This window comes from Coffea arabica, chromosome 2c (genome assembly GCF_036785885.1).
Source record: "Coffea arabica cultivar ET-39 chromosome 2c, Coffea Arabica ET-39 HiFi, whole genome shotgun sequence".
NCBI lineage: Eukaryota > Viridiplantae > Streptophyta > Magnoliopsida > Gentianales > Rubiaceae > Coffea > Coffea arabica.
The window spans coordinates 16,151,643-16,172,628 of record NC_092312.1 but is presented as its reverse complement, the minus strand read 5'-3'; the positions used below and the strand labels follow the sequence as shown (position 1 = coordinate 16,172,628).

Sequence of the window (20,986 nt, the reverse complement as noted above, 5' to 3'; positions counted from 1 at the left end):
TCTACCATTCTTTGTTGGATCGACTGTCACTTTCTCGCTCTCACCCGCTATGATTTCTCGTTGGATCCACTTTTTATCTCTCAGCCTCACACACAAATTTACGAGTCGTATGCATTTTTTTATCTCATATATATTGATGAATAATTTTAAATGGATATAACGCTTTACAGATTAGTGGATGTACCTCCAAAAGGGCAAAGATTCTGCTTACCCATTTTTAGCATCTTGTTGGGCACATCATCTTATGCAAGTGTTCTTAGAGTTTTCTATGAATACCAAGAAAGTATTTTTGACTCTCAAATTGATTGTGGTGTTTAAGGTGAATCATCTGTAGAAATGAGAGACAGGTAGTGGTAATCATATTGGAATGCTGATAGTTTAAGGAAATGTAGTAATCATTGTTTGTTATGAGGAAAACATTTTCAAAAAAGTCAATTAAAAATGAAAAAATCATATATTTCCAGGGAAATGATTTTCAGCTAAAATATTTATTTTGGGGGGAAAATATTTTACAAGCAAACAAACGGACCCACAATCTCATTCTTTTACATTCCAGCATTCCTATGGAACTAGCATTCTAACCCGTGCTTTGCACGGATTTATATTTCAATTCAAAACAATACTTATATACCAGTGTGAATATCTGTGCTACGCACGGTGCTGACATTATTGAAAAAATGAAAATAAAATGGTGAATTAAAAAAGGTTAAAAAATTGTACCAATACAATTAAAATATAATATCTGTCTAACAATAGTTTGAAATATAATAGAATGTGTATATTATTCAAAAATTACCTTTTTCATAAGATATATCCTAAAAAAATAATAAAATTTTATATTAAAAAATTAATGATATATGAATAAAAATGAATGTAATTAAATGTTGTTAAAATGAAATACTTACAAATATTATGTATTCGATTTGATAATCTTGCATGAAAGTGTGAACACTCTTTACACCAATCAATTTTTAGTACGAAAGTCAAAATTGGTGATTTAATTAATTCTATTAAATTTTGTGGAATGCGTATTACAAATAAAAATGCACGATCTTTGCATGAATTGATTCGTTGAATAAACAACTTATCACCATTGTCCTAAGAATTAAAAATTAGTGTATTGTTTTTACATAGTTTCTAAATAACATTATAAAAAATAAACATATATCAAGAAATTCTACCTTCATTTGTAATTCTCAAAATAAGAAGTATCACAACCAAATACAAATCTTGCATGTCTGTCTTGTAGATTAAGATGTATGTTATCACTAGAATCTTTGATTTGTATGTTAACATTGTACCTGTTTGACAAATAAAATGTTATATACAATATAGAAAAATTTGTTGAAATTAAAGGTACATGAAATTAATTACCTAACAACAGTGTCGACCACGTCATTACAATGCATACACACTGTTTTTGAAAAATGACTTTCACATAGTTGTCCACAATTTTTGCATAACTCATAGAATATGTTTTCTATGTTAATGCTCTGAATGTAACCAAGTATTTGAAAATATTTAATCTAGTAAGAATGAAAGAAGGTATATGTTATGATTATAAATTTAAAAAATTTGTGCAGTAATTAAATTAAATAGAGTAAGTTTACCGTATGCATGATTGTATATTCGAATATTCATATTCTCTTTGAATTTGCTATCAACAATGCTTGTAATGTTGTAAAATTGTTTGATCTCAACCACGTAACTAACTTTCAAGCACATGTATCATTTTTGGATCTATGATTTTTGAAATACATGTTGATAAGAGTATGAAACAACATTAAAAGTTTGATGTAGTATTACTAATGGAACTCACCAATTGCGTAGGTATCGAGCAAAATTTAAATTGTGATTGATTTACAATTTGCTAGTTTCAATTATACAAAGTGATGGGTTTGCATAGTATAGTTATATTCGCTAAAAAACTATTCAAATTATATAGAGTATAAGTAAAAGCATCTGATTTACCTTTGAAATTTCGTACGTAAATATCACATGCTGGTAAAATATTATTTTTTATAGCAGACTGATATTATAGAATTTGTAGTATATTTAATAACTTGATACTAAAATCACCGATGAGTCAAATTTTGCTTAAATAAGCTTTACAATGTCATAACTCCTTGAAAAAAAATGATAAATAGTCCTAATTGGCATTACAAATTACGGCAACGTGCCAGTGACATATAGGCCTAATTTTTTTTTTGGATCAAAATCTAATTCTAATTAGTTTTGCTGTTTCTTAATCATGTTGTATGCTTTCGAATTAAAATTATATTAAAATAGCATGTGAAGAAAGTTGAAAGAGATGGTAAATTGCAGTTTTTAGTGAAATTATGTTGTTATCTCTTATTATTGGGTTGGAAGAGTTTTAATTAGAATAGAATTATTAATTGGAGGAGTATTAATTGGAGCGAGAAGGTGTGTGAGGGGGAGAAGTATTAGTTGGAGTGATATTCTTATTATTTGATAAAAACGTGAGAGTGTGTTGAAAATGTGGACATGATGTATTTTACGAAATAAGTTAAATGTAAAATGCTAGAAATATGGAATTGAGAATGGGAAGGTGTGTGAAATCTTGTTGCTAAAAAGCTCTTTCTCATATTTATATAGATATAGATATTGCTGAACTTGAATTATGTGGGACAATTTTCTCTATTTTTTCTGCCCGGATGTATGGAAGGAGGAAGAAACGTTGTGGGGAGAAAAAGGTCCTAATGCTTTGGACCCAGGATTGCTTGCTTGTGATGATTTTGATTCTGTTGGGCAAAATACGCCACCGGCTGATGTCAATCAGCATGGCCAAGTGTACTCTCTCTTTAGTACTAATTTGTCAACTTCAAGTGTACTCTCTGCAAGTGTACTAATTCGTCAACTGTCTTCTCCTTACTTAATTACATGTGCTTATTACTTTGAGGCGTACTAATTTTTCAACTTTCTTCCTCCTTAATTAGATTTTATAACATGTGCTTATTAATTTGGACAGAGACCATGAACCTTTTTTTTTTTCGGTCTAAATACAATAATCTATATTACTCTTACACTGTGGGAGAGAAAGAGTCCAATTCACAATGAACTCCGTTTACATCAACTATGGGTTAAAAGAATATCAATTACATCATTCATGCAGTTTAACAAGGACGAAAATATTTTTTGGTAAACTTTTTCAGTTTTGAATAATTTGTTTGGATAGTGTTTATTTACACAAATTTTATTTGTTTGCATCATCAACATATTTTTTTAACTATTATTTTATCTTATATATATCAAATCAAAAAAGTATTACAATATATATATATTTTTAAAAATTCCAAATAATCTCCTGTCCAAACGATTGTACGTTTACAATCGTTATTGTATTAAGTTACTGAGTTGATGTACAAAAACAAAAGATATGTGTACAACAAAGAGAAGTAAATATATATCAAATCATGTAAAAAATACAATAACTATACAATTGTATGAAAATCACAAGTGTACTGGCCCTTCTTACTAATGAGCCCACCAGAAAAAAATATGTGCGGGTAGTTTCCGGGCCTATTATACGGTGACATACTAATTTTAAATTTGCACGGTACTGCAATTCTCTTTGGAAGAGAATCTTAAAATAATTTAATAACACAAGTGTGTCTTCTTCTTTTTTTTTTTTTTTTTTTCTGTAGACAGCAAGTCCGTGCATTGGAGCCATCAGATTTTTAATCAATCAAGATCTCATTAAGCAACAATTACAACAAGTATTAATTAAATTGATCTGCCACCGTGTAAAGATCTGGATAACTGTTCCCACGATGTTTCCGGCAACGGCAATTTTACCCACTTGGGGATGAATCTAGTCGAGCACACCATGTTGCATTATGTGAAACTAGTATTTTGACCTGTGATATGCACGGGTTATATTTCAAATCAAAATAAATTTGTTTTTTGTCATCTCTGTCATGTCTTTTGCAATTCTCTTTTTTCTTCTCTTCCTTCCCCGCCTATCCTTGTAACCCATATTTCTTTTTCAACATTTTCTGCTATCTTTCAACTCCTCACTATTTTCTACCCTCCCTCCTCCCCTTTTACCTAACATATAAATTCATATTCATGCGACCCAATATATTTAACTTTACCTATCATAATGAAAATGTAAAATTAAAAATTAATTACAATGGTTGCAATTATTAGTATCTAAAAATCGAAATGAAAAACTGATAATATCTATAATATCCTCAAGTACTACAATCAACATATATATATATATATATATATATATATATATTTAACATAGCAAATACATATTTACATATGAAGGCAGCAATAAGAATACATAAAATAATTAATGATACCAAAACTTATCCTTAGTGTTTGGGTTTTGCACTCTTATTCAAATTTAATGTCAAATTTGGGCCAGATATATACAAATTAAGTAGTATTTTAGGGCTGAATGTTCTATATCTTTCTCTTAAACTATAATGTTACTTTTTTTAAAAATTTTTGGTAGAATTGGTGTTGTTATTATCATTATTTTTTTTTTATCAAAAATGAATATTTCAAAAAAATTTCGACGTTAAAAGGCTAGTAGTACTTTGTTTTTTATTTAGTGATTCCATAATTTCGATTTCATGAATGGTACCATTCTTGATTTTTTAAATCCACGACATTGTTTCCTTTTTGTTTTCTATTTAATTTTGCCATTTTATTTAGGATTACTAAGTTAAAAGATAAAATATTATCATTTACTTTTTTACTTTTACTATGTTTGGCAATATTTTTTTTTATTTACCCTCCCACTAATAAATTTTAAACCAAATTCCTATATAAGCAGAGCCACTACTTTATTAAATTATAAAGGTATAGAAGTCATTTCTTACTTAAGAAAATGTTATTTGCCCTCCATTTTTTATTATTTGTAATTGCACCATTTGTTTTATCATATAGTCTAACTAATGAAAATTATATGATCAAAATGATTATTGAAGTGTGAATAACAAAAATGGAGTGTAAATAATCTTATTTATTTAAATTAATAAGAAAGCATGAAAGGATGTTATAATTGTTATCTCTTCTTATGGTCTTATAGAAGTTTTAATTGTTGTAGAATCATAAACAATGCAAGGCAATCAGAAACGTGATGGGTTGAAGTTCAAATAGAATAACATGCACATTAATCAACAATTTGAAATGAAATGATGTTAAAAAGTAACCAACAATTTCAAATGCGCAGAGGTGATGTAGAAGTTGAGAGGAATATATTTTATGAATTAAATTAAATGTGAAATGCTAGAAAAATGGAATTGGTAGTGGGAAGATACGTGGAGGCTTGTTGCTAAAAATCCCTTCTCAAATTTATATAGATATAGATAATAATAGGGATTGCAATTGGAACAGGCGGGCTTATGGAGACAGGGGCAGAGCGGGGGTGGGACGGGATGTGGAGCATTTTTCTCTCGTTAAAAAATAGGGTGGGAGAGTATACTCTTGTCTCATTCCTGTTCCGTTGCCCGTTAAAAAAAAATTAAATTGTTGCAAATATATTTAATTTAATTAGTTATAAATTTATAATAATGATATGATTAATTATAAATATTACATAATATATATTAGTGTATATAATATACTTAATTATATTAATTATATAACAATTATGCATGTATATTAATAGAAATTATTAAATTTACTAATATGTTTATACTAAAGTTCTAATTATACTTAACATTTATATATGTACGATTTTTTTGTATATAATTTTGCCAAATTCATATATTTCATTTAATCATGCCTTTTCACTAAAAAATCTAATATATTACGCATACGTAGTATTTATTGTTAGTCTTGTATTGCACTTTACTAACTATGACATGAACCCTTTTTTGTTCCTTTTCTTTTCGAGGGGAAAGAACCCCAAACTGAAGAGGGATAAAGTGATAGCTATGTCTAATTCTTTTCCCACAAACGTTAAACAGATTAAAATTGAGAGCTTGCTACTTAACGAGCACAATCTCTAATGGTCGCTTAAAATTTTAAGATAGTAACACAAATAACTTTTCATATAAATTCCCTTATTTTTTGGACAAGAAAAAAGAAGAATATTTAATTAACTAAGAGGGAGGTCATAACTACCTAAATGTGTGATGAAAATTGTGTTTCTAATGCAAGTAAATAATTTGGAGCCTAATAATGGCTCTCCAGACACACTCACTGTTTATTGAAGGGAATCAAATGGATTTGATAATGAATGAAGCTAACACAAAAAAATTAAGGAATCTCTGCTCAAATTAATTTGTTGATACTTTCGTGTGTGACGTGAAAAGCTGGGAATGCGTACCATGCACTCCGCGTACCTAATAAGAAACCCCCACTTGTACCCCCCCCCCTTCCCCCCCGGCCCAACACAATATACCATTGGTATCCTCCTGTGACATTGCGGGAGGGCTAGGTTGAATTGGATGGTAAGAAGAAAATAGCATAAATAGGAGATTTTGGATTTAAAATTTTTCGTTTGAAAAAAAACTCCTTCAACATTTCACAATATACCAACTTTTCCTTTATTTTTCCTTTGAAAATGCAAAAAATTGCAAGCTTAGGTACCCTTTAAAATGCAGCTTGATTTAATTTGATTGATTGGTTAGTTGATGAAAAAAGGTATAAAAAAAATCATGTTCATTAATCTTTTAAACCAATCTCAATTCTTTTTTTCTTTTAAATATAGGTGGGAGGTTTGAATTTAGGACATTTCACTTACATTTCGTTCTCCTTAAGCGCCTAATCCATTCCTCCATCTAACTGATCTCAACTTAACAAGTGTAAAGCTTGAATTTTTAAATAAATATACGAAATTACTTGAAATCGACCTCATGAAAACTCATTTGAGCAATAATTGAATAATAATAAAATAAATTTTAAATGCTTAAATGGTAGTACTATTACTTTTCTCGTTCCACTTTGATAATCTTGCTTTCATTTTTTCATTTATCCTAAATTATAGTTTACTTTTCAATTAAAAAATATGGTTGAATTTTAACTTCTCTAAAATGTCCATATTTAATGTACTTTGTTATGAATGAATACAAGTTGCTTACCTAATAATTGATCTGTGCTTCAAAAAAAAAACCTAATAATTGGTTTGATCCATGCCTGAATAGTAAAACTTTCCATCAAAATCGTTATTATAATTAACGTAAAGGTAAATATTAAAGTAAGGATATTTTAGAAAAATAGTAGACTAGATCGGTTGAATTGCTATTTTTAAGAGTTTTTTGCAAGATTGTAATAATTTAATATATGTGAGATAAAAAAATAATTAAAAAAATATATTCATAAATAATATAAAAATTTTTTTGTCAAAAATCACAATCCAAACAATGCCACCCCGTGAGTACTCAGCAAAGTCAACTAATTTTTCTTAATTTATGTGTAAAAAAAGAAAACTACTAAGAGGGTTATTGTGTTTACAGCGAGTAAACTTGTTCACTGCCTAGGGAATTTGGTAATTGACAACACCAACATCCACATGATCAAAACAAACAAACAACCTTAGGACACGTGCCAGTTAACGACGTCAACGGCCGACGGTGTTCACAGCCGTAAACGCTCTGCCGAGTGCTGAGTTTCACCAGCACACGTTGACGGCACTCTTAAGAACCGTCTACAACGACTTTAGTAGTGAGGACCCCCGCCCCGTCCCTCCCCTATACCTCTCCATCCCCAACTCATTCAACCAGGGAAGCAGGAGAATCAGAAACCTCTCCCTCTCTCTCTCTCTCCACTTTCCCTCTCTATTTTCTCCGTTTCACACACACCAGATATATACACACACATATATATAGGCACACACATATAGATTCTCTCTCTCTCTCTCTCTCTAAATTGTCTCCGTCTGCCGGTGGTTCGCCCAAGCACGAAACGGTACTGTTCTGATCGTTTCCTTTTCTATGATTTTAGACAAAAAATATGAACAATCGCTAAAATGTTTAGCATGCATAAAATCGAAGAATTTTTGTGGTTGATTAGTTGGTAGTATATATGTTTGCTCTTGGGAATATTAGTGAGGTGGATTCATTAGAGATGATTAAGGAAATAATCGGGCGGAATTTGGGGAAAATATATTAGGCAGTGTTATTGAATGAGATTACAAATTAATCGGGGCTACAGTTTCGGATCTCTAGGACCTATGCAGTGTCTGATTATTCGTATTTTTAGGGTTTTCGCGACTCAGACTTGCTCCTACTGCTTAGTCTTCTCCACCTGCCTACTAGCAGCTTTATTCGACTTTTTTCTTTTCACTTAAAAATTTCCTCTCGCAAATATATTTCTCCTTTTATTTTCCTTTAAAAAATTAATTCTACTTGCTCGTGGTAAATTTTTTAAGCTTGAGTTGTGTTTATAAAGTAAGAATTTATTTAGTTAAATAAAAATAAAAAATAGGATTATAGATGTTGCCTGTTGATTGCTAATTGTTTCCTTGAATTGTTTTAAGAGAGAGGGGTCTTATTGAGTTGTAAATTTTTATTTTCCAGTATCATGATAATTTTTGCCGACTTGGAAAATTTCAGTTCTGGGAGAAGCTTTTGAAGCGCTGAAATTTATGGAACAGGGAAGAGGGATTAGGGTTTCAGCTGCTGTGATTCACTGGCCAAATGGTAGAGTTATTGTCTATTAGTCAACCGTAAAAAATGATGAATCTCGTCTATTCTTAGGTTTCCTAATTTTTGTTTTGTCACTTACTTTGCTTAGATACAATACTGTTCCACCATAACAAAAGATGAATCTTGTCTGCTCTTAGGTTTCCTAATTTTTAGTCCTGTCACTTATTTTGCTTAGATGCCATACTGTTCTGAGACTTACTTATGCGTTTTGTGTTGGTCTTGGTCATGGGGATGGCTGGTATTGCCCGTTCTTCTTCTTGACTATTTCTGCTTTGCTTGGAAAATGTTAATTGAGATTAATGGAAATTGATGAATTTGAAAGTTTCTGAGAGTGATATGTTGGACTTTTATTTGAACCGTGATCAGGTGGGTAGTTTTAACGTACTTTCACCACCTGCATAGAAAAATATGCTTTCACGTATGGGATTCACGCTTCTTAGTTCTTTATGCAAGAGACCATTGTTTTGCATGGTTTATTTTCTGGCTGTCAAACTATTGATAGTTTCTTTTGTGGTTTCTGCTAGTGATAGTTATGAATGCCTCAACTCCTGCTATGGAGACTTAGTTCTAATTTTTATGTTTTTGTTTACAGTTTTCCTATAGTAACTTTTTTAGGATTTTATTGTTGCAGTGACTATGATGGGATTATTGGTGTGACTGACAGCTGGAGTAGTTTATTGATATAATTTTGTTTATATGAGCAAGCATGGGGTCTGTCTGTTGTGTTGCTGCTAAGGATAGAACGGTTACAAATGGGTCTACCAGTGAAATTATGCACAGGAACATTCGGCATTCCCCATCATGGAGCTTTCGATGGGATAACCGGGTGCGAGTAGTGGGGGAGGAAACTTCTGTAAATTGGATTTCCGATGGGGTCACCCGCAATGATCCACTAGATGTTAAATCTGGACCAACTATTGAAACCACACATGCATCTGAAGAAGGTAGTCCATTGGATAGTTTTCAATCACTTGTATGGCAGAAGTCCCCAGTTTCTGATGTAAATAACGGGGCTACAAGGCTCACTACTTCTGGTACATCTTTATGCTGCTTCTCATCTCATTTCATTTTATAAATGTAACGCTCTCTGAAGAAAAAAAGTACTCTTATGGAGATTACGCAAGTTTTCTTTTCTTTTTCCTACTTGATTGTGTGAGTGCTGTGTTTATTGTTCCTGGGAACTAAACCTAGTATTTTGCAATGTCGGAATTTCGTGAGACATTAAATAATCAGTCCTTGACATAAAAATACATAGTTAAAAGTACATAGTTATGGTTGTATACTGGGCTAAAAGCAATGCCAATTAGTGCGACAGAAAACATCATTCTAGTCTAAGAATAAAAACTTCAATGTTACACTGAAGTGGCAGTATGTAGGGTGAGGTTCTTTCGATTTCGCACATTCATCATCTATACTGCTGCATATGTCACATATACTAGCTGTACAGAGCAGCTTTAAGGCGAACACACAACTACACAAGCTGATTGACTGGAAAACCAAGTATAGGAAAAGGAAAAGGGTGAACAACTTGTGATTCTGCATGAGGCAGTCACTATTGATGATTAAGCAGGGATGATGGGTGACTTTGAGAGTAACTTTGCTGGCTACTAAGATAGGTGGTGTTATACTATAATTTAGTCCTTTCCTAAGTAGAATAATACAAGCTTCATAGGCAAATACTTGGTTTCTGTGTTATATGTTTGCATAAAATTTTCCTGATCTCCTCTTAGATGGCAGTTTCATGTGTAATGACGTATATGATAATATTCAAATTATTGTTGAAGCAAACTATTTTGGCAACCAGTGTTACTGATACCATGCTTCAAGGCCACAGAAACTGTTTAACTCAACCATCACTTCGTATCTAAGTCTATCCACCTTATGCACGAGTTGATGAACATTGATAAGTTTGGAAATATATAATTTCGTATCACTTTGATTGTTCAAGAGTTCTGGAATGGTTATATATACAGGTTTCCTGATTAGTTTAATAGTTTCAAATATCTGATGAGTGGTTTTACATCACCATGACAAACTGAAAAACGGTGGATGTTTCTCTGAGTAGCCAAATAACTGCATAACATCTTCACTATCTAGGTCTACTGTTGAGAAAGTTCGATGGAGACCTAGTGGATGAGGATCAAAGAGTCAGAAATCTTGTGAAGGATTTTAGGCGCATCTTTCAAGGACGAGGTAGTTTATGCCTCAAGCCTTAGTTCATGGGTTGTACATATATACAACCATGAAAAACTTTATGCGTACACAAGCAGATGATAGATGCCAATTCTCATCTATGCTGTGGTAGTTGATAATTTCCTCTCTTATTTATTCTATGTTAGTGGAGTGATGGGGCTTTCATCTTGCACTTTTCGAATTATTCTCTTGTATCTGCAAATGAAATTAGTTTTTTTTTTTTTAACTCTATGGGCTGATTGGCAATTATACTCAAAATTTAGTAGTAGTAGGATGCTTTAACAACTGTTTCGTGGAGTGCATTCAAATATTCCATTTGCAACATCTTGCTTCTATTGTGGACATTTGGGAAAATATTTTATTTTACTGCTATGGTGCATCATGGTCAGCCCTGCTGCATTGGGGAAAACACTAATTATTGCTGCATCAATCATGTTATTTAGATGTATCTTGGTGTTCTTTACTGAATAATTAGCAAATTGCCGAAAAAAAGCAAAAAAAAGTCAGCAATTTTGACATCAAATCTTGCCACTTTTGGTAAGGTGGTTTTAAGCCCCGAGGTACCTATTATCTTGTCTGAATTATGATGAATTTTTTTTGGTTGCAGATCCTTTAACCTGTACAAATTCTACAGATGTAAGTTTGAAATAGGTGTAAGATTTTCCATTAGATGCATTCACAAATTTTAAGTTCTTTTTGCCTAGCATCATCTTGATATATCGGTTATTTGTTTCTTAATTAGGTTAGGGAGTCAACTGCATCTCCTGCAGTTTCTTGTCCATCTCCCGTGAAGTTATCTCCTTCAGCACCTTCAGTTTCCTCTCTGTCAACATCACCTTTGTCATCCCAAAGCCACCCGCTTCCTGCAAGCTCAACTCCATCAAGATGGCCTCGCCGTTCTCCTGGGCACCAACTCTTACGGCAAGTATCTGACAGCCTTGTTCCAACAATCAAGTCTCCAACTTTGTCAGTTTCTGAAGAAACATCATCTTTTATGCTTCCTGGATGGAGCCATGAGTCAACTAGGGCTTCCCATGGTGGGTCATCAGACAGTTGGTCTACACCAACCTTCCCTGATATCATGTCAACTTCCCGTAGAGAAAGGTGGTCTTTTGACAGTGAAACATTGGGTTTTGTTCGTGACAAAATAACCAGATCTAGTGGTAGAAATTCTGGTTATTCCTTTGATCTCCAAAGCTGTGGCATTTGTGCGAAACTTTTGACTGAGAAATCTTCATGGGGCAGCCAGAAAATTATAGCAACTAATGAGCTTGCAGTGGTTGCTGTTTTAATTTGTGGGCACGTTTACCATGCAGAGTGCTTGGAAAATATGACCTCTGATATTAACAAGTATGATCCAGCTTGTCCAATCTGTACCTTTGGGGAGAAACAGGCACAGAAAATGTCGGAGAAAGCTTTGAGAGCCGAATTTGAGTTAAAGACTAGAAAGAGATCTAGGAACAGGATTGCTGATAGTGACCTTAATAGCGATCTTGTTGCTTTTGATCGTCAGAAAAGTAGTGGACATGACGGAAGAGGTCCTAAGATGAGTTCCAGTTCCAGCATGAAGGGCTCTTTGGCGAAGCCTTTCTTGAGGCGTCACTTTTCTTTTGGATCTAAAGGCAGTAGATCAATGTCAGAGAATCATTCTTCCTGGAAGAGGGGATTCTTCTGGGCAAAATCGAGAAAGGATTAAGTTCTGTCTAGAGTTACAAAGGTGAGCAACAGTCACGGTTTTTTATTAGGGAATGGAAGGATTGGATCCCTTTTCACGTAGTGAACAACATATATTTTGCATGGTTGGTCTTAGTACCTATAACACGAAAATGTTCTTCATCCGTTCTATTAATCATTAGGCTTTAGTCATTTAAATTTTTTACATCCCGCATTTCTCCTCTTGATTCTTGTTGATTTCTGCAGATTCCACAGTTGTTCTTCAGATGGGCTACGAAATGCATGCAGGGAGCAGGCAATCAGCCATAAATTCAACCCTGTCAAGGAAGCTGGCATTGTCTCGTGCAAATGTAGGTTAGCTTTTGAAGATACACTGCAAAGGGAAGACCATACAGATGGGGAAATGAATTCATTATAATATAGGAAAAAGGAAAGATGATAGGGGTCAGGGCGTCCGTGCATCATGAAACTAGTTCTCTTTCATTTTGTACGATGGCTGTTTACTGTTTAATTTCATGAAATTAGTTTGGATATATGCGTAGCGTTTTACCATCGCATTTCTAAATCGATATTCTATGGGCCGAATTACGCGTTGGAGACATCATTGGGTTGCTCCTCTCAATCCCATCTCTATCTATTGACGGATCCGGATCATGATGTTGAACCTTTCAACTTTTGACTTGGGATTTGTGTTCGCGTGTTGTTAACTTGTTACTGACCGACTCAGAAGACAGCGGATTCTGACTTCACCACGTGTCTCTTTAGTGAAAATTTAAAAGGCATTTTTCTTCTGTTCATAGTTTAAAATGTAATGTGATTATTAAAAGATCGTTTGGTATTATTTCAAGGATGGATGGATTGGATGGAAGGGATATCTGATATATATCATACCCTTCCAAAATTCAGGACCATGACGTATTTAATATCCCCCAGCGGAAGACACGTGCCTTGATGTCTTATAGGTGGCAATACACTTCAGCTTCCTCTGCTAATACGTGTGAGGATCTTCGGTACCATGCAGAAAAGACCGCGGTGCTCCTTCCACCGTCCTCATCCCTCTCTTGGCTTTTTTAAGTCTCCTGCGATATCCAAAATCCAAACAAAGCCGTTATCGCAGCTAAAATTCGTCAACCCCAAGTCTCAGGCTACCTTAATTTCAGTGCCCTTTTTCTTTATTTTTTTCTAATAACAGGAGTCCTGGAAAATGGCTGACTTGCGTGATGAATATGGAAATCCTATGCAGTTGACCGACCAGTATGGCAACCCGGTTCAGCTCAAGGACGAGTATGGCAACCCAATGCAGCTTAGCGGTGTAGCTATCACCGCCGGGACGGCTAGTGCTGTCCATTCTACTGGAACCGGACCAACTGCTGCCACTGGAACCCAGCAACATCAGGAGCAGCTTCATCGGTCTAGCAGCTCAAGCTCTGGCTCGGTGAGATACTTGCCAAGTTACAATGTGTGTGTCTGTGTGTGTATAATGCGCCATCATAATTGTTTGCTTGACAGATCCTGTTAATAATGAACCGTAATTTGACGTAAAGTGTACACGTTTTGTTTTTCTGGGACTTACATAATATCGAATCAGGCTCCTGTTGAATTTGAATGTTGTTAGCTAAAAGAAAATTTTGGTGGCTGAGTTGTTGAATTTGGTTTATAGTCGGAGGATGATGGACAAGGAGGAAGAAGAAAGAAAAAAGGGTTGAAAGAAAAGATAAAGGAGAAACTAACGGGCGGGAGGCACAAGGACAGAGACGATCAGGAGCACATAGATGATCAGCACGCACACAGCGCCTCTCCTCCAACAACCACCACTGGCAGCGGGACGTCTACTACAGTCGGGGGTCAGCACCGGGAACAGCAGCATGAAAAGAAGAGCATGATGGAGAAGATTATGGAAAAGCTCCCTGGCCATCACGACACCCACTAGAGATACCTACCACAACATACTGTGATCATCGTGTAAAATCTCTCCTGATGCCTAGGAAATCTAGATTATGTTAGGCATTTTGTTTGGTATATATGTGTGATTAAGACCTTGTCGTGCGCTTGAATCTTGAACGTGCATGGGATTTGCTTGGTTTGATTTGATTTGGTGTAATAAATTGTACTAGTGTCTACTGTCTTGCCACAATTATATTACAGTATTTCTTAAGCATTGTCTGCAATACCTCGATAACCCTAAGACCGTTTGAAATTTGGTGCTTTACGGATCATGGCAATTGCTTTGAGACAAACTAGCGTTCTAACTTCTAACTAGAGATGGCAAAATGGGTCGGATGAACGGAGTCTTTTTGGGTTTGGGTATGAGATGAAATTGAAGATTAAAGGTTTAGGTCCAATCTTACCCACGTCACATGTAAAATTAATTTTGGCGAATCACCTTGGGATAAGTTACGCGAGCTGATATGGACACACTAATACGTACTAATTCTATTTTCTGATGTTGGTTTATCGACATGTACGACCTGCAATTAGCAACATGTGATGAGTTGCAATAATCAAACCCGCAATTAGCAACATGTTATGATCAAAATTGGAAACTCCCCTTGGTATCCCCTTAAAAAAAAAAAGAAAAATTTAGAAGCCACTTCCGCGTAAAGCTTTTCTGGAACCCAAATTGATAAGGTGGAAAAGCTTTGCTTGAAATGAATCTAAAATTAGGTCAAGTCTTGAACTTTCTTTCATTTCATGTGAACAACTATTTGGATAAGATCTCCTTCATCTAGGCGTTTCTTTTATTTTCTTTCCTTAATTTTTTTTGTGGCTTCAAAATGCGGTAGGGGAAGTGTCTTGATGTCCAAGCTCTGAGGTCATTGGCTAAGAATTTAGAAGGCCTATACATATGATGTCATGTTTTCATTAAACGGTGCGTTGTAAAATCAGTTCTCCACCATGTTTACGTGTATAGGCCTCATATGGATTTGCACCCCGAGTGCATTCGCCGAAAGCAATTCCTACTTTGAGACTGACTACGTTCTCTCTCGTGGTGAAAGCAATTCTTGATCCTGTTTGGTAAATGAGTTTTTTTGGCTGTTTGTCCAAAAATTTATTATCATCTATTATTAAATTTATAGAAAATTTTTTGAAGTGTCTAAAAATTTTTCTTTTAAGAGAAAAAAAACTTTCCTTCTTTTTCCTTTTCTTTTTTTCTTTTCCTCTTTCTTTTTTTGACTCTTCTTTTCCCCCACCCCATTGCGTTCTTCTTCTGCCTCACTCCTTGCTAATCGGCGCCCTGTCAATTGTAATCCCCCTCCCTCTTCCTCCTTACTCTTCCTGTTGCGATAAAGGAGAGGGAGGGGTGGTTGGGGAAATGAGGGGGAGGAGATGGCAAGGGAGAGGGGAGGAGGAGAGGGAAAGGGGAAAGAAAGGTCACAAAAAAAAAAAAGAGGTGCAGCTGGCGGAGATGGTGGTGGGTTGAGATGGGGGATGAGAAGAAGAAAGGAATGAAGGAAACTTTTTTGTGTGTTTTTGGCTACTTTAAAGAGTATAGTTTAAAAATTTTGAGGAGTTTTTTGAAATTACTGTAGTTAAAGTAATTAAAAAATTTGGCCAAAACCTCCGCTTCCAAACCGGGCCTTATTTTGAGACTGACTATGTTCTCTATACGGGTCGAGTAGTTGGAAGTGTTCTTATTGAAAATCTAATTACTACATTCATTTCATTTGTTTACAATGTCATACAAACAGACTCCTAAACAATGCAAGGGACGTAATCTTCTTGTAAAATAGTGTAAGGGTCGAACTTGTCTATTACTAGGTAACGAGATTAATCTTGTAAACATTGATAGTTTATACACATAAAACTCGTCTATTAATAGTTTATACATGTACGAGGGCATTTCACTTCAAGGTTAGCAATCGTGTTGGATAATCAGGTAGATTGGATGTACGAGTATGAGTTGAATTAACATGTCTATCCCACGTCCATAACCCCCATTAAGTACGTCTTTTTTTAAGGGTAAAATATAAAAAAAGTCCCCTGTGATAAATTTAATATACAGAAAAGTCTTTCGCGATTTCAAAATATACAATACAGCACTCCGTACTTTGAACTAAATTGTAAAGATGACGAAATCCGTTAAACTTAACAGAAATGACAATAAATATACCTGTTCTACCTCTTAACACTCAATTCTCTCTATCTAGAGAATAAAACAAATAATTTTTGAATTGTTTTTTGCCTAATTACATCAGGGTATTTTGGTCATTTCGTCTATTTTCATTAAGTTTATCAGATTCTGTCACATTTATAATTTAGTTCAAAGTACGAGATGTCATATTGTATATTTTAAAACTATAAGAGGCTTTTCTACCGATTAGATTTATTACACGAGACTTTCTTTTTTTTTACCCCTTTTTTAATAAATAGAAAAGCCCATATCAAGAGGATCCACTATTGCGTTTCGTCACCCCAATAAATGAATAAATAACTCTGCAAAACGGATCATCGTCGACGTCCACTGTTGATACCGGGAAAAAAAAAAGCAGCAGCAGCAGCAACAAACCCTCGAAAGTGCTCACCTTCTCCACTCAATAAGCTGCTCTGTTTCTCCTTTTCTTCAAAATCAGCTTTCTCCATTTCTCTCAACCTTTTTTCCCGCCTTTTTAAAGCCCTTATTCACATGCAGCTCCAAATGCTTTCCAACCCTCGGTTCCTTGTTAACCCGAATCGGAACTCTTCTCTCCCTTCTTTTTCTTCTCCTTTCCTTTCTCCTTCCAACAATCTCACCAACTTCTCTTCAATTTTTCGTTCGCCTCCCAATCTACTCTCAGCTTCTCTACAATCCAAAGTCCTCACCTCCGCAAGGATGTCTTCCAAGTCTGCACTTTCCGATAATGCTCAATCTGTTGAGTTAGGGCTCGACGATTGTCAGCTCGATCGCTTCGCAGCTGTTGCTAACCAGCTGGCCGACGCCGCCGGCCAAGTTATCCGCCAGTACTTCCGAAAGAGCTTCGAAATCCTCGATAAAGAGGATTTAAGTCAGTAGTATTCTCCTCCTGATCATTCTCTGCAATTTTTTATTTGCAGCGGGCAGTTAAGATTTGAAGGTTTTTTGTGATACTTTTAGGTCCTGTTACAATTGCTGATCAAGCAGCTGAAGAGGCAATGGTCAGGATTATACAAGAGAACTTTCCTTCCCATGCAATGTATGTTCTCTTAGTTTGGTAGGACATTGCCGGTTGATTTATGGTTTTACTTTTTATCCTTGTTCATACTAGAAATTGGACTGGTACTTTGATTATGAGTGGATAAAGTTCCGTATTTAAACTGGATGGAAAACCTGCCTTCCCAAAATAGTCGTGTTTGCTCTCTCGTGAAATAATCATCTCTGGGTTTTTCACGAGTGAATATCCCATTAAAAAAAAAGGGAGGAGGAATTTATCGTATTTGGTGTTCTCAATGTCTTGATTTTAATTAACCAAAATAACCCTTGGCAACCAACTTGGATCTTTGATGGTTGTTGTTCGAGGCCTTGTAAAATGTTATTCCCAAAAATTATGTAATGAAATGCTAATTGCAGTTATGGAGAAGAGAAGGGTTGGAGGTGTAAGGAGAAAGTTGCGGACTATGTTTGGGTATTGGATCCAATTGATGGAACAAAGAGCTTCATCACAGGTACTGCTCCTTTTCCCCCTTTTACTGTTGACTATTGTTTTCAACTAATTCAGTTCACTGAGCATATTATTTTTTTGCTTGCAATACAGGAAAACCATTATTTGGGACTCTTATTGCTCTATTATACCAAGGAAAACCGGTATGAGAGATGAGCTATTAACCTCTGTTAATATCTTGTCCATCAGTAACTTGTTAATATGCCATTACCTCAAAAAATACTTTGGTCAATGGCCATGTATCTCGTCTCTTACAAAGCAAGTACATTCTTGGGGAAATTTTCTGGGTAGAATCCAAGACAAATAGTTGAGCAAGAAATTTCTCATCAGGACACCAGAATGTAGTCCTGAAACAACTATCATTTTACATGGGGCGAATGAAGACAGCCAATACATTTGTTTACTCTTTTTAGATAGTGAGCTCTATTATCTTTACACCTGACTTTTGTTACTTGTAGAATGCCCAAATACCTGTACATCTACAATGACCTTAGTTCATTAGGACTTCCTGAGTTATTGACTTTGGATTGTACTGCTGTGTAAATTTGTCTAAATTCTTTCTTCTTTTTTTTTTTTAGTTGAATCACCTAAGATTGTGCCAAGCAGCCATCATGTAAAAGAGAACTGTGAAGGATAATCATGTTAAAATATAACCAACAAAATATAGACGTCTTCTCTTTCTTTCAGGTTCTTGGCATAATTGATCAGCCTATTTTGAGAGAGAGATGGGTTGGATTAAATGGGAGGAAAACTACTTTAAATGGACAAGATATATCTACACGTGGCTGTGCAAAACTCTCACAAGCTTATCTGTAGGTTTTATGCATCCGATCATGCTATTTCTCCACTCTTACCTTGTGTTGCATCCATTGTTCTTTCAAAACTTTTTAATTTGTTCCAGCAAACAAATAGGTATTGACCTGAATTTCTGTCTTTGATATTTCCATTATTCTGTCTTAGGTACACAACCAGCCCACATCTATTCAATGGAGATGCTGAGGTGGCTTTTGCTCGAGTCAGGGATAAGGTTCATCCTCTATGTCCAAGAAACAATCAGATAGATGCGTATAAATTTCTATAAACGTTTAAGAATGTTGCGTAACCTGTCATGGTATCAGTTAAGGGTGGTTGCTGTGCATTGCATACATGCACAAGCACAAAAAAAGACAGATGCATATAAATTTCTATAAATGTTTTGAGAATGTTGCTCTACTGTCATGGTATCGGTTACTGGTGGTTGCTGTGTGTTGTATACATGCACAAGCATACTATATGAAGATGCAGCACATGAAGATGGTTAACGATCCAGCTTATGTTTATCTTTGTTTTTCTTTCATGTGTTCTTGAAGATTTTTTGTTCTTAGAACTGTTGCCTTGCATTGCTTTTAGGCTCTTTTGATGGACATGCTTTATTTCCTTACAAGCATCTTAGAGTTGTGCTTCTGTTGTAGTTGATAGATATCCTCTTTCACTTCCTTTGTAAGGCAGTTTGCCGTATATTGGAAAAACCATTGTTCATGGATCTGCTCTACAGCAATTTCCGATTGAAGAAGCCACAATATGATTTAGATAATAACAAGCCATTAAGGATCTTAATCTGTTTCAGATTTATTATGGGAGACTATGTACTAATTGATTTGAGGTTAAAGATGCTTGCTTTCAACAGCTAACTTGGAGTATTTGTAGTCCTCTCTCTTTTAGAGAAAGTAAAGATCTAGGATCAAGTGATGATTGAGGACTGTACTACAATACTCTTGGGAAAGTTTATCCTGTGACTCCTCTCCAAAGAAAACTGTGTCCATTGCTTTGAGTTGTATATAGACCTAATATGTATATTTTTAATTGCTTGTGCAGTAGTACATTGAGTTCTCCAAGTATTTATAAGTACAAAATTACATTATTTGTTTGCCTTTTATCTTATTTTCATGTCATGCAGAGATTAAACTCTTTATAGTGTGCACAGTGCCAAGTAATCAGAGAGCATCTGTTTGTTATCAGACGGATGGATTTTTTTTTTGGGTATTTTTAAAAAATTTTACAGTAATTGTGTATATGAAAATTATATGAAAATTTTTTACTTTAGATGTTTTCTGGATTATTTTTAGAGGTATTTTTAAAATATATTTTGAAATATTTTAATAATTATAATTTTTTTGAGGTATTTTTTTAAAAATTTTACATCATCCATCGCCACCACTACTCGCCCTCCTCCTCCCCCCTCTCTCATCTTTCTTCTTTTCCTCCTCCTTCTCTCTCCCTAGACTATAAATATTTTGATAGTCGATACTTATCAGCGAGCTAAAAAAAATCTCTTTTCTATACTTAAGAACCTGTTTTTAATTAAAATCACAATAATTTTTTAATATAGATTGTTAAGTGCCAAAAAGAGTAATTTTGGATATCATCGAGTGGTGTTGAAATGCAAAAAATTATTACCCATTATTTTTATCGTAAATTTTTTATGGTAAAAAAAAAACAAACATGATTGCAAAGGATTCTAGCATTATGAATTTATCTAAACTCGTACCCCTTGACTAGTCCAGGTTACCCCACCTCTAGTGACCTCAAAATTTTGTTAATTGAGATAAATTTTCAAATACATGTTATTGAAAATTAAAACATCTCATAGAGAAGATATATTCACATTTTTCCGCTCTATTTTTATAAGTGATCCTTATTGTGTTCCTTTCAAATCAATTATCAACACTTGATCCTATGAATATTTTCTAACTCACGAAGTCTGCTCCCTTTGAATTTGTTGTTTTTTGAGAGTATTTTTGAAATATTTTACTGTAATAGTGTATATGAAAAGCTTTTGATTATAGATCTTGTGATGTTTTTTGGGATATATTTTGGGATATTTTTAAGGCTCAC

General features: G+C 34.5%; 2 protein-coding genes across 8 annotated transcripts; both read left to right on the top strand.

Moving 5' to 3' along the window:
• Nucleotides 1-7,704: 7,704 nt before the first annotated feature.
• On the top strand, nt 7,705-14,583 carry LOC113726280 (uncharacterized). 6 transcript variants are annotated; one of them, XM_027249905.2, is made up of 7 exons: nt 7,705-7,890; nt 8,538-8,624; nt 9,262-9,664; nt 10,728-10,823; nt 11,431-11,459; nt 11,566-12,540; nt 12,744-13,030. In XM_027249905.2, exons 3-6 carry the CDS (start codon nt 9,337-9,339, stop codon nt 12,517-12,519), a joined length of 1,407 nt encoding a protein of 468 aa, XP_027105706.1. In that variant the 5' UTR covers nt 7,705-7,890; nt 8,538-8,624; nt 9,262-9,336; the 3' UTR covers nt 12,520-12,540; nt 12,744-13,030. The 6 variants fall into 6 exon arrangements, with proteins under 6 accessions (XP_027105706.1, XP_027105707.1, XP_027105710.1 ...); XM_027249908.2 differs by having other exon boundaries at nt 7,752-7,890; nt 8,502-8,624; XM_027249906.2 differs by lacking the exon at nt 8,538-8,624.
• Nucleotides 14,584-16,891: 2,308 nt separating this feature from the next.
• On the top strand, nt 16,892-19,630 carry LOC113726279 (bifunctional phosphatase IMPL2, chloroplastic-like). 2 transcript variants are annotated; one of them, XM_027249903.2, is made up of 6 exons: nt 16,892-17,479; nt 17,569-17,647; nt 18,022-18,116; nt 18,206-18,255; nt 18,800-18,924; nt 19,073-19,630. In XM_027249903.2, the coding sequence occupies exons 1-6, from the start codon at nt 17,122-17,124 to the stop codon at nt 19,191-19,193; spliced, it is 828 nt and encodes a 275-aa protein (XP_027105704.1). In that variant the 5' UTR covers nt 16,892-17,121; the 3' UTR covers nt 19,194-19,630. The 2 variants fall into 2 exon arrangements, with proteins under 2 accessions (XP_027105704.1, XP_027105705.1); XM_027249904.2 differs by lacking the exon at nt 18,800-18,924.
• Nucleotides 19,631-20,986: the final 1,356 nt, after the last annotated feature.

Bases quoted from the DNA above. Each gene is read 5' to 3' on its own strand.
- LOC113726280 (XM_027249906.2), top strand. From the start codon at position 9,337: ATGGGGTCTGTCTGTTGTGTTGCTGCTAAGGATAGAACGGTTACAAAT. The intron at 9,665-10,727 runs GTACATCTTTAT...TTCACTATCTAG, and splicing joins TACAAGGCTCACTACTTCTG to GTCTACTGTTGAGAAAGTTC. The intron at 10,824-11,430 runs GTAGTTTATGCC...TTTTGGTTGCAG, and splicing joins GCGCATCTTTCAAGGACGAG to ATCCTTTAACCTGTACAAAT.
- LOC113726279 (XM_027249903.2), top strand. From the start codon at position 17,122: ATGCAGCTCCAAATGCTTTCCAACCCTCGGTTCCTTGTTAACCCGAAT. The intron at 17,480-17,568 runs GTCAGTAGTATT...TGATACTTTTAG, and splicing joins CCTCGATAAAGAGGATTTAA to GTCCTGTTACAATTGCTGAT. The intron at 17,648-18,021 runs GTATGTTCTCTT...TGCTAATTGCAG, and splicing joins AACTTTCCTTCCCATGCAAT to TTATGGAGAAGAGAAGGGTT.